Here is a 12,627-nt window from a genome sequence, read left to right on the forward strand (position 1 = left end):
CTCTTAAATTTATAAACTACTTCAAATGGACTATAGAGGGAAAACGGCAAGGAATGCCATTTCTTTCTCCTTTTTGATGCAACGAATATATATTTTTGGATATTCGATTGTTGGAACATGACTGCAATAGATTAAATAGAGTAAAAGATTAAACAAAGGTAATTTAAATCCTTTTAGTAAAACTATTTTAAGGGACATGCAAAAGTCAAACATGATAAATAGACCAAAAAGAGTATGAACACCTAATTAAAAAATACAAGTTGAATGAGTCGTGTTAGATTTTTCGATTTATGGAAGAAATAAAAGATTTTATTTTTATACTTGTGGTTCCATCATAGCACCTTCGTCATGAGACTATATTAATGCATATAAAGACTAGAGAGTAAAGCAAAATATTCAAACAAATTGTATCAGTCACAGCCAATTCTATAGATTTTTCATTGAAAAATGGGAGAAGTGAAGTTGATAGGGTCATCAGGAAGCTTATTTTGCACCAGAGTAGAATGGGCTTTGAAGCTCAAGGGAGTTGACTATGAATATATACAAGAAGATTTATTGAACAAGAGTGAGTTGCTCATCAAGTCCAATCCTGTTCATAAGAAGATCCCTGTCCTACTACACGATGACAAACCCGTCGTTGAATCACTTGTTATCCTTGAATATATTGATGAAACATGGAAAGGATACTCTTTGTTGCCTCAGGATCCTCATGAACGAGCTACAGCTCGTTTCTGGGCAAAATTTGTTGATGACAAGGTAAGATTTTCTTTCTTGGCATAATCCAATTCTTCATATTATAAGGCATACAAAAACTTAGCAGATTAATTCCTAGACTGTTTTTTGTCACTTATGAGGTAGAGGTAAGGTCTGCGTACACACTACCCTCCACAGACCCCACTGTGTATGACTACACTGGATATGTTGTTGTACAAAAGCTAGCAGATATATGTACTAAGACAGTAACGTTCATAACTTAAATTATGAGACCATAAACATGATCTTCAGTCAACTGCAATCTAATATATGGAACCATTTCAAGTAATTTGGTGTGAAGAATGCAATTGACAACAATTTAATGGTTAAGAAATCATGCTATACAAGTTAATGCATCTGATAAAATATCATAGACAAGAATAGCAAATGACTAAATGATAGCTTTCTGATTGTGTTAATTTTCATGTTCAGTGTGTCATAGGATCATGGCAAGCTATGGCAATGCAAGATGAAGGAGAGGCAAAAGCAAAAACTATAGAGTCAGTACAAGAATTGTATGCATTTATCGAGAAGCAAATTGAAGGCAAGAAGTTTTTTGGCGGGGAGCAGATAGGCTACCTGGATCTAGTGATGGGTTGGAAAACTCTTTGGCTCAGTGCCATGGAGGAAGTAGGAAATGTGAAGCTACTTGATCCAGAGAAGTTCCCTTCACTCCATCAATGGGCTGAAAACTTCAAAGAGATTCCTATTATACACGAAAGCATGCCACAACAAGAAACCCTAGTCAACTACTTTCAAGGTGGTCTAAACTACTTGCGTTCCCTAGAAACAAACAAACCATGAGTCTCCTTTTATGATTGTTAAAATGTTGTGGTGATGTCCTATTCATTCTGTGTGCAACTCCTATTGCTATGTGTCTGTTGTTAAGCCTTCTTTTCTCAGGTTTGTAAGGATAATCGATCTTTATTCTGGCAGTTTTATATTGAAGTTGCTGTTACGTATATTTCACCTTTATGTAAGCAGACAACAGTCCCATTTGCAACATCAAGAGCAGATGATGTGTGAACCAAGATGAAACTGATGCCACCAATGATCTTGATTGACCGAACATCATTGCTAACGCGCCTGAACCAAATGAGACTGTATAGTATTATATCTACAAGCCATAAATATATGCAAATAAGAACCTTATTCTATACTCTTGTAATCTAGTTTACAAAGATTTTTCAATCTAAGAGTAATACCTATTAACACACAAGTAAAATAACTGAAACAGTGAAGGAAGGGAATGTTTCCTATAATATTGATATTATCTCTCCTAGTTCCTTTACATATACCATACACTTCATAAATTCAGCAGTATAGTATTTCTATCCAACGTCATGTGCATTGGGAGAGTCAAACTATACATACATACAGAAGCTTTCAGGAATAGCCAACACGTCTACAACGGACCCAGAAAGCTGTCCCTCCACTCCGTCCTCGAGCAACAGCTATCTCCTCGTCAATGTAAAACCAGATGAAAAATGGATCCTTATCCTTATTGCTAGGTTCTCTTTCCTCTTTTCCCTTAATACTGATATCAAAAGGCTCGAATGGTCCAAGTTTTATCCGAAGCCGCTCAAATACGAAAGCTAGAATCCTATTCTTCCATGAAAAAGGCCCTTCAAATGTCAAGAATCCAAGAGGCCCCAGGTAAACACCATTTTCAATCCTCTTCGCCTAGAATTTTATTCAAACATATTATTCATCTTAGGATTGAAAGAAGAAAGCATCTACACTCTGCAGTTAAAATTGGAGTGCATCATCTGAACAACTAAAGGAAGCAGATATTTAAAGAGAGAATGTAGGTTGCTTGTATAGCACAAACAAATATATTTGAATAGCGGGTGTGCACTTGTTTATCTTTATCTTCTTCTCTTGGATTTGAAGTTAATTCCGAGCAGGGAAATGTACACTAAGATAGTCATTTTATAGAAGATCCCCAGTGTAACATTATATAACTCGATACACAATTTATAACTGACGAGAATTAGCTAACACTATAGGTCTCTATGAGATTGAATTATTTTATGTTATCTCATCTAACAGTTTACACAATTAGAAACAAAAGGATCTGTTATTCATGTTCATTGCTCTAGCACCCCCTGCTCTCACATGCAACAACCATGTGATCTGTCATTTGATCTAATCATCTCTCTACCATGGTAAATCCACAAGTTATACAAAGACACGAGTCTTGCTTATTTGGTTGCGTTCATGAAGGAAATTGTAATCTGGATTTGTACCGACCATTACATGACACAAGAAGTAGGGAAGAGAGACAAAAACTAACAAACATAGTTATATCACCCCATTAAGAGTATTATTATTTAGCTGTTATCCAAAAGGTCATATGAATCATTACTCTAAGTCGTCGTTAGAATACATATTCTCTAGTTTTATCTTCTAAATTAAGAGTAATTACCATAATCAGTGTTAAGAGACGGATAAAAAAGACAAGTAAAGCTTACAGCTGCATCAAATCTCTGTATGGCTGTAATTGGGAAATATCTACCTTGTCCTAATCCTTTCTGCAATATAAAGGTTTCAAGTTAAAATGAAGCATTGGATATTATAGGGAACTTGATCAAAGCATAAAAAACGAACGAAAATAAAAACCAGTTACAAACATCAGCTGTAAAAATGAGCATCCATGTCCTTCCAGGCGATTTGGTTCCACCAAGAGTTTCAAGAAACCTGGAGGAATCAATTTTTGCTCTCTCGATCGCAGCCAAAGCAGCCAAAATCTCCTCTGCTGGAACCTTTCTTGTTTTGGCAGCATTTTTCAGTATTCTTACACTCTCTTCAACTTCCTAAATTAAAATTTTACCAACATAAATTCACACAACCAGTTGGAAAACGAAAGTGAATAATCCAACCAGTTTAAAAAGGTTTTTTTTCTTCTTATAATTCATTTAAATAACTAGTTAAACTTTTTTCTTTCTTATGATTATTAGCAGGTAGGAGTGTCCATACTAGTAGGTAGGAGTGCATTGTCTTGCTGCCCCTACTAGTAGTCATAGGACAACTCTCGTAGTTTCTTGTTCTTCAATTTCTATCGCTATATATGGTTCCGTGAGTATTATTTTATTATTTTTATTACTATCTATTGTCTCTTGTACTTCCGTTACATCTTTATCTAGAATGTTTTGGTCTTGAGTTGAGATTTTCCCATCATTATCTCACCTCTGAGGTAAATTTTAGGTTTGGGTACACTCTACTCAAACCCTACTTTGTGGACTACAATAGATAAGTTGATGTTATTGTTATGATTATTAGGTAAAACATATCAAACAGAAAAATAAGTTTTTTACGAGTCAATTTAGACCACATATAAACTCAATCTTTAGATGAGCTCAATTGAGCTGATCAAAATCAGTTGAATTTTCACTACAACTCGTATTCTCACTCTGGCTCTAGAATAAATAATTTTGGGAAAAAACATATAGTACTACTAAGTACAAATCCTCTGAATATAGTAATATTCTGGACCAATCTTACTTGAAAAATCCATGAGAAAGGGGAAAGGTGAAGTTATACCTGGTTGAGTAGTTCGTTTTCTTTATCTTGAATGAGAATGGAAGGTTGAGAATTCTGGTCCTTTTCGTCATGGATGGCTCTGGTTTTTAGAGCAGAGAATCTCAGAGGAGTTGGTAATTTGGAGTAATGACAGCATGGGATTTGGAAAGTGCAGATTGAGGGATTGAGAGAAGATGTACCCCATTTCAAGGAGAAGAAGGAAGAAGATTGCAGCAGCATCTCATAAGTGGCTGTGGCTGTGGCTGTGGCTCTAGTTAATTGATAGACGCGCCTTTTTCCTCCTTTTGTTTTTGCATTTTTAACCTCCTAATAGAATGGTGCACCCACAAATTCAATACGTCTAAATTAATTAATTCCTATAATTTAATTGATTATCACACATCATTTACTGCATTCTAACATACACTATTATCTTAATTTGACAGTGAAACTATCGGGCATAAGAATTAATTATCACTATCTTGACAATTATTTACCAACTTTAGACCATATTGTTAGGCCGAATATACCTCTACCTCAACAAAGGTAGGAGTAAGCTTTATGCACACCCCGATTTCACTGCGTGTATGTTATCGTACTCTAACCTTAGAACAAGCAAGAAATGCATATTCCCAATGTGTGCAAGAGAGATCGTACCAGTCACAAAAAAGGAAAGATGTAGCTGGAAGTCGCGAGGATTAAAGCCAAAAGATTAGAGGAAAGCTTGTTGATTTTATATACCGTCATAATATTTCTGCAAGATACTTTATATAATGTCCAAAAAATATAGGTCCTGGATTATATAAATATCAGCTCAATAAACTAATAGTCATAGTCAATGTCAAGAATTGAACAACAGATGTGCAGCACGCATGAACTAAAAGTTCCAATGCCAAAATTTTGTTTTAAGTTACGATGGCACAAGTGTATAACCAAATAACCTCATACTGGATATCATTCTAGAAAACAATACATCATCGGATGGGGGTGAAAATAACAAAAACCAGAAACAACACCACGCTATGGAAAACATCTCCACTAAACTGATGAACATTTATGTGTGTATCTGAACAAAGGACCAACTTCTGTTCCAATAAATGCTGCGGAGGACCACATGTTTGTGTTGCCACTGCTCTAGCAGGGTGCAATGAAAACCTTGTATGCTCAACTTAACTTACCTCTGAAAACACAATTCAAATAGTAAAGATACGTGTGAGTGATCATCAGCTTGAAACCGGATATCAAAAGCAATGGTCCACAAAACTACAACATCTAAAAATCAATGTTCAATACTGGAAAATTCCTAAAATCTCGCAACTCAAAACATGTTTATTTCCAAAAAACTTTTATGTGAAGTAGCAACAAAAGGAAGCAAGAAGTCCACCTTCTGAGTTTGCCTATGCTGTTTATGCACTATCAGCAACAGTAGGCAGTGCAGTAATTTTCCCCACAGCAACAGTTTTCCCTGCACAAATGACAGAAATTATGATCCTCCTATGTCGTGTGATGATACAGAAATAAAAAGAAATTTGAGGTTACAAACACAATGGTTTCTTACCTTCAGTGCGAAGAGTGAATCGTCCAAGTTGTGCAAAGTTGGAGAATTTCTCTACACATATCATATTATTCACCTGGCATGATAGTTTCAAGAGGTTCAAATACCAACACAAGACGTTAACCTAAGGATCTAGCTCTAAAAACAACCAAAAAAGGGTGAACTTGAAAGGGCCTAGGGAATTCAAGGTAAAGCAAAGATTTTGTCCTCAAACTAGAAAATTTTCATCATTCCCTGTTAGAAAGGTGGGACAAAACACAGAACACATTGTGATGCAGGAATTGTACCTTCTGCAAATTCAAATATAACTTGAAGTAACCCAAAATTATGAAAGACAACCATAAGAGTCGATCAAAGAACCATGTATTCCCAATCTACAGGTTTTCAACTAGACAGCTAACCTGAACACAGCATAAAACAATAGCGCCATTCTTAACAAACAGAGGTTTTTTCTTCATAGGTTTCTTCGTTTTTAGATCAATCTGCTGCATCAGTTCAACAATCTCGCATTCCTCAACAACCGCATGGACATGCAATACAGCTTTGTATCCAGCAGTAAAAATAGCCTGACAACATGAAATTCCATTAACAGAAGACTGGTAGCACATGTGCAATTTAGAATCCAAGTGAGGTAATGAAATGCTAAGTTAGGGTTGGATTCATACATTGTCCAACAGCTCAAGAATCTGTAACTGTGCAACAAACTCAGTAACTGCAGGTATTGGCTTTGCTGCAAACAGTAAGCTTTGTTAGAAATACAAAAACGCTTGAAAGCTATCTATCACAAAATGATAGTCTAAACCCACTTGAGATTACAATATGAAACCACATTTAAATTTTCATTAAACCAAGACAAAGAAATCACTTCCTCTCTTATCCTTGTCAAAAATCTTCCTCTTGCCTTTTTTTTAAAGAAGCTGGTAACTGTATATTTGTTAGCAGACTACATAGTGATTGACTTCAAGTGCAAGCTACCTCAACACCAGCTACAACTGAATGTGTGTGTGTTGCCCAGGTAAGGACTACATAACAATGTTAGTTTGTTATCAAATAGCTGATAAGATATTTTTGTATGAGTTGCACTTGCAACCATTTCCTATTTGTTTGAATGCTTTTTGCTACAACTTAATTCATTTGCATGACTTGTTCTAATTATCATACATATCAGCTTCTCATAGAGCTCAATATCAAACTAACCTACCTGATTAAATGAAGTGCTGTCAAAAGTTGTATCTTTTGCACCCTTCATAAATTCTCCACAAAAATATGATTAAACTAGAGACTGTGGACAGCCTAGACAGAGAGCGACTCCAACACAAGAATTAAATACAAGTATTGTATTTATTTGTTCTTGCTAGCCCACTGGTGCAACTGATATTTGTAAAAGGGTATAAACGGTTCTTTTGACATAATCAGGGACTAACATGACATATACAGTATCATCTAAAAACATAACACCCTTCTTAAATTCACAAAAGTACAGACTGCTAACTGCTTTGCACACCCCAGTGAAAAAAGGCTACTTTTTATGCCTTTTTTCCCTAGCAAATAAAACAATAACATATTCACCAGTCCATTACCAGTGTGCTGTTATGTTATATGTAACACAATTCTTTCTCATGACATGTTATCAGATACATACCACTTGCTTACATCACATGGTCAATAGAAGTAATATTTCTTCTATTATTTAACTCGTTAGCAATAGAAACAATCAGAAATAATTGGCATAGATCAAGAAGATAAGGAATGTCAATTCATTATGACAAGGAGATAGATCAGTTGAGAAAACATACCAACACTGCACAAGACAAAGCCTGACAAAAGGTCATCTTCCTCAACTCCAGATAACCTAACACGCACATTTTCCCCGGGACCAACATGCCTTACTCGGTCTTCGTCACAGAATATGGCAAGAACTTTTACAGCAGCCTATAAATCAGCTCGTGAGATGAATTTCTTGGAGTATTCCATCAATCAAAAAACTTGATACAATTAAGGTAAAAAAAATAGCACCTTGTTTGGCATAATCAGTAGATTATCACCCTCACGTATGCTTCCAGACTCAATTTTACCCATAACGACAGTTCCCATGTCTTTAAATTTGTCAATAATAGGCATTCTGCAAAGAAAATGGAAATTGAAATAGGTAAACAACTTGGCACAAGTGTAGAGGGGAGTTACGAGACAAGAAAAATAGAAGGAATTCCTCGCTTATGATCCGGTGAAGGAAACAAGAGTGATGATGCATAGAAATAAAAAATCAAATAAATATTACAAACAAAACTTCCAAGTTTTACTCCTCGAGCAAAATAACCTAGAAGGTTAGCATTGGAATTAGAAAATATGAGTGGAGAAGGAAACAGCAATAGGAAGATGCCACCAAATAAGTAGAAAGAGGAAAGAAGTACCTCAATGGACCATTAGGATCTCGAGGTGGAACTTCGACTGCATCAAGGACTTCAAAAAGGCAGTGACCACTCCACCATGGGCATACACTCTTCTCCAATCTAGTTTTCAAATTTGAACCAAAAAGCCCGGAGATTGGAAGGAATTGAACATCTGAAATTCAAGCACAAAAAGAACACGAATCAAGCATCAGCAGCTTAGCCAATATGTAGAATCTTGTAGAATCTTTAAACAAAGTAGAAAATAACAGTTACCAGTTACATTCAATAAATGAACATAAATATGAAAAAACAAGTACATCAAACAAAGAGGCAATCTGCAAGTAAATAATCCTTCTTTACCTTTCTTGACATTGTACCCAGATGATCTCAAGAACGGAACCATTTTTGACTCAATCTCATCATACCTTCATGAATAAGTTGGATCAAGATTAGTTGCTAGTGTATACAGGATGTGATAATACAAATCGAAATAGTAGACGGAAGATCACCTTTCTTTAGACCAATTGACAGTAGGATCATCCATCTTATTTACAACAATAATAAGCTTTGTAACCCCTAGGGTCTTTGCCAATTGAACATGTTCACGTGTCTGCCCACCTCTTTCATATCCAGTTTCGAATTCACCCTTTCTAGCAGATATAACCTTCACAATAGAGCAAACAATGATCAGCTACTATTATTATGCCTCAATCCCAACCTATTGGAGTTTTCATATGAATCCTCACTGTCCAATTCACTATATTTGGACCCATTTTGTTACAGAATTCAATAATTCGGGATTCAACATTTCCAAGTAAAGAGTTGATTCACACAAAATGAAAGACTTAAAAGATAAACGACAAAAGCTCTTACCAGCACACCTATGTCAGCTTGAGATGCTCCACTGATCATATTGGGAACATAGCTCTTATGACCCTGGTGACAAATGGAGCACAATAATAAAAAAGATGTAGAGAGAGAATAGAAGCAAAAGTTGAAGAGAGTACACAGATTACAAAGAACATCAATATTTACATGCACTTACAGGCAGAACTTAGTAAATATCAACTTAAACAAGTCTTTTTTTTATAACCGAGAAATCCGTCTGCCCTTTGGACCAATCACAGCCTTCTAAACTAGATGGATAATGGGCCCGCCCCTCTACCCTTCTCCACTTAAATACCGGGCTTCGATTTGCATGGTGTGGGGCTTGAACCTGCGACCTAAGTCACAAATCCTCCACCTTTTGCCACTCAAGCTAGGCCTTGGGGGCAATTTATAAAAGTCATTATTTTTGTTTCTTTACAATAAGGATGTGGCTTAGTAATGAATGAAGTGGAAGGAGAACCCTAAAGTCCCAAGCTCAAATCCCAGCAAAGGCAAACAACACAAAGGTGATTGCTTCTCATCTCTCTAAGCTTTGGTGAGTAGAGCTACTCGGCACCTGTAGTGGGAGGTAGCATGTATTCGTTGGGACAACTGAGGTGCAAGTTGACACTGACACCGCCGTCAAATAAATGTTAAGAAAGTTTGTTTCAAAACTATCTATTACATCTCGAATCATTATTTATTACCCTCTCCATTTCAAAAAGAATGACCTACTATCTTTTACAGTCTTTTTCAAAAAGAATGACCCATTTCCTTTTATGGGCAACACTTTAAGACCACAAGTTCATGTGGCATGTATAAGACCACAAGATTAAAGGCATTTTGGTACATTCGACATAACTTTAATTTAGGACCACAAGATAGAAAAATCTTCTTTATTTTATCTTAAACTTCGTGTCAAGTCAACTTGGGACATTTTTTTTAAAACGGAGAGAGTATTTCATTTTAGGCGTAAAGACAATCCCATAAAAACTCCAATTTTAGCCTAGTGTCATCAGTCTATCAGTAGTAGCTCTCTAAGACTCTAACATGGCTTCATTAACAAAATAGAAAACTAGACCTCGTCCTTTTGGACGGCGATAAAAGGCGACGAGGGTCTGCCTCGCATTCGCCGCTCGCCTTTTTGAAGTGCGGCACCATTTAATACCAAAAAATTAAAATATTTAATTGCATATGTAAATAATCAAACAATAACATATTAGCAAATTTTTCAATTCAAAAACTAAAAATAGATAGTACATACTAAAAGTCTAGAACTTGAATGAGAAAAAAAACAGAACAAAAGTCAAAACAAAGGTAGATGTGACTCTAAAGTCTGAAGAAGGAAAAAGAACAAAGGAAGAAGAAACCTGAAGAAGAAAAGAAGAAATATGTATTGGTTAGACTTTGGAGTCGCTGGAAAATTTGTTGTCTTTTTATAAGAAAATACAACATGCGACGCCTTTCTAGCCTCTAGCCTCTTGCCTTTAGTCTTCATGGCGTTGCCTTTTGAAGATCGCCTCACCACAAAGCTAAAAGGCAATGAAGGGTCGCCTCGCCTCACCTCGCCTCTTGCCATTGGCGACGAGGCGATCGCCTTTCACAACACTGCCTCGTCCTAAGCTTTTCGACCTTCTTGCCGTGTAGTAGATATAGGATAAAGGCTCAAAAGACAATTGCAGAGGAGATGAACGTCAATTTCTAGCGATGCAAAAGGGATTCATTTATGATTTAGGATCAGCATGGGACTTTTTCCAAGCTATCACTCATTATAAGATCACTAAAGCACTGTTTTTAAAATAATTGTGGTGTTTAGGCTAGATTGCACACACCTAGGTTGATAACACGAGGTACCTGCTACCTCTCACCAACACATGTAATGTGTATTCTGTCCATCAAGGCTTGGACAGATGGGAAGAAACCACCTAGTTTTTTTGTCTCCGTTGGATTAGAACCTGAGACTTCAGTGACCACTAGGTAACTCCCTTTGATGTATTACTAAAGCACTGTTGCTTCCAACAATGTTTAAATGATACAAAATAGATGGTACCAAAAACACTAATATGGCATAGAGACTCACAACTTTAGATCAAGGAAAACTTTCTATAGATCTTTGAAACCATGGGGCAAACGGCACCTCTCGTGCACATAAACTTGTCACTTAATACTCACACCTTTTCCTCACGTGTACAAGGTAAACCAGAGAAAGAATGAGGATAAAAAGTTACCGGGGCATCAAGAATTGTAAATCTTGTCGTCTCTGTTTCAAAATGTGCTCTTCCTACTTCAACTGTTATTCCCTGAAAAGGAAGTGGCGACCAAGAAACACAGAATCACTCGTAAGCTCCTCCACAATCCCATCCCCAAAAAGGAGGTAATATACCAATTTAAGTAATAAATAAAGCAATACCTTCACCCTCTCTTCTTCATTTGTATCCATAATATAGGCCATATACCTAAAAGACATTGAAAAGGGAAGTTAAGAACTAAAAGAAAAAGCAATAATTAATTAAAGACAGGGTGTGGAGGATCACTCCACATGCAAGAAAATAAACTGGCTGTGGACCCTCTTCAAAACTCATTATCGATAATTGTGCACTCAAAGTTGACAAGAAGGAATCAAGAGATATTCTATCTCAAGAATAATCAAGCATGAAATATCAGGAACCATGCAAACAACACACAACTAGCTTCAGAATTAAAGAAATCGAGAAAACAGGAATGAGGCATCTATCTATCTTTGCAACCATCTCTTGCAGTTGGACTCTAGGAATATGCCTAGCTTATCAGAATTAACAGGAACTAGTAACCGAATGTGTCGTAACCAAACTCGGAACTTCAAGAGTTCTAGCAGTAAACAATGATCCAAGCTTTGATAGTACAACTTCACATCAACCAAATTCTGCCTCCCATTAAAAGAAAAATACCGGCAGAATTGTAGATGGCTGGTTGTATAAGAAAACAATCATTTCATGGAACTCTAACAGAAAAATGCCCACAATATCCTAAACTTGAACATCAGACGATATGTTTTACTATGTTTTACTGGGTTGTAATAAGAATAGGACATGAACATCTACAACTTGAGCTCTTTAATGACAAATAGATGGGCTAAATCTTCGATATTCACCCAAAGAAGCTAATGGTGGCAACAGAATCTTAAGCACAACCTAAGTTGCTCGGACTCGGGCGCGGGTATCCGAGACGGATGCGAATCCGAGAGTCGGATTCGGCAAAATTTAAATTTTAAGATTCGGGGGTGCGAATCCGAGTATGGATACGGGTGCGGGGATTCGTTAAAATTATTCAATATTATAAATAATAATAATAATAATAATAATAAATATCTTGTAAAATGCTATACTTAAAAGGATATCAATTATAGATATACAAATTTAAAAGTATAAATTAATTACTTGTTACTAATTAATTTTAAAAAAATTATAATTATTTTTATTTATTATAAAAAAGAAATAATCATTTATATATATATATAGCCTATTAAATTAGATAGTAGTACATATATATAGCCTATTAAAT

General features: G+C 36.0%; 3 protein-coding genes across 6 annotated transcripts in view; 1 reads left to right on the plus strand and 2 right to left on the minus strand.

The window, feature by feature from the left end:
- The first annotated feature begins 315 nt into the window (after positions 1-315).
- Positions 316-1,717, plus strand: LOC102584494 (probable glutathione S-transferase). The gene is made up of 2 exons (XM_006365339.2): positions 316-756; positions 1,186-1,717. Exons 1-2 carry the CDS (start codon positions 448-450, stop codon positions 1,555-1,557), a joined length of 681 nt encoding a protein of 226 aa, XP_006365401.1. The 5' UTR covers positions 316-447; the 3' UTR covers positions 1,558-1,717.
- A 169-nt stretch (positions 1,718-1,886) lies between these two features.
- On the minus strand, positions 1,887-4,579 carry LOC102584157 (uncharacterized). The gene is made up of 4 exons (XM_006365338.2): positions 4,297-4,579; positions 3,387-3,569; positions 3,228-3,287; positions 1,887-2,436 (listed from the first exon to the last, which is right to left on the minus strand). Exons 1-4 carry the CDS (start codon positions 4,513-4,515, stop codon positions 2,140-2,142), a joined length of 759 nt encoding a protein of 252 aa, XP_006365400.1. The 5' UTR covers positions 4,516-4,579; the 3' UTR covers positions 1,887-2,139.
- A 472-nt stretch (positions 4,580-5,051) lies between these two features.
- Positions 5,052-12,627, minus strand: part of LOC102584824 (eukaryotic peptide chain release factor GTP-binding subunit ERF3A-like) — an 18,256-nt gene continuing 10,680 nt past the window's right edge. For all 4 annotated transcript variants that reach the window (XM_015304423.1, XM_006365341.2, XM_015304422.1 and 1 more), the window contains 13 exons: positions 11,498-11,543; positions 11,316-11,387; positions 9,094-9,156; positions 8,730-8,884; positions 8,581-8,645; positions 8,242-8,392; positions 7,847-7,952; positions 7,627-7,762; positions 6,496-6,560; positions 6,232-6,396; positions 5,834-5,906; positions 5,660-5,740; positions 5,052-5,455 (listed from right to left, as the gene is read on the minus strand). In XM_015304423.1, coding sequence (XP_015159909.1) covers positions 5,682-5,740; positions 5,834-5,906; positions 6,232-6,396; positions 6,496-6,560; positions 7,627-7,762; positions 7,847-7,952; positions 8,242-8,392; positions 8,581-8,645; positions 8,730-8,884; positions 9,094-9,156; positions 11,316-11,387; positions 11,498-11,543 — 1,156 coding nt within the window. In that variant the 3' untranslated portion in view covers positions 5,052-5,455; positions 5,660-5,681. The remainder of the gene's footprint in view (positions 5,456-5,659; positions 5,741-5,833; positions 5,907-6,231; positions 6,397-6,495; positions 6,561-7,626; positions 7,763-7,846; positions 7,953-8,241; positions 8,393-8,580; positions 8,646-8,729; positions 8,885-9,093; positions 9,157-11,315; positions 11,388-11,497; positions 11,544-12,627) is intronic.

The sequence above is a fragment of the Solanum tuberosum genome, unplaced genomic scaffold (genome assembly GCF_000226075.1).
Source record: "Solanum tuberosum cultivar DM 1-3 516 R44 unplaced genomic scaffold, SolTub_3.0 scf00550, whole genome shotgun sequence".
Classification (NCBI taxonomy): Eukaryota; Viridiplantae; Streptophyta; class Magnoliopsida; order Solanales; family Solanaceae; genus Solanum; species Solanum tuberosum.

Coding starts and splice junctions, on each gene's coding strand:
- LOC102584157 (XM_006365338.2), bottom strand. CDS start 4,515: ATGCTGCTGCAATCTTCTTCCTTCTTCTCCTTGAAATGGGGTACATCT. Junction 3,288..3,386: donor TGCTCATTTTTACAGCTGAT/GTTTGTAACTGG, acceptor TTTATATTGCAG/AAAGGATTAGGACAAGGTAG. Junction 2,437..3,227: donor TACAGAGATTTGATGCAGCT/GTAAGCTTTACT, acceptor ATAAAATTCTAG/GCGAAGAGGATTGAAAATGG.
- LOC102584494 (XM_006365339.2), top strand. CDS start 448: ATGGGAGAAGTGAAGTTGATAGGGTCATCAGGAAGCTTATTTTGCACC. Junction 757..1,185: donor CAAAATTTGTTGATGACAAG/GTAAGATTTTCT, acceptor TTTCATGTTCAG/TGTGTCATAGGATCATGGCA.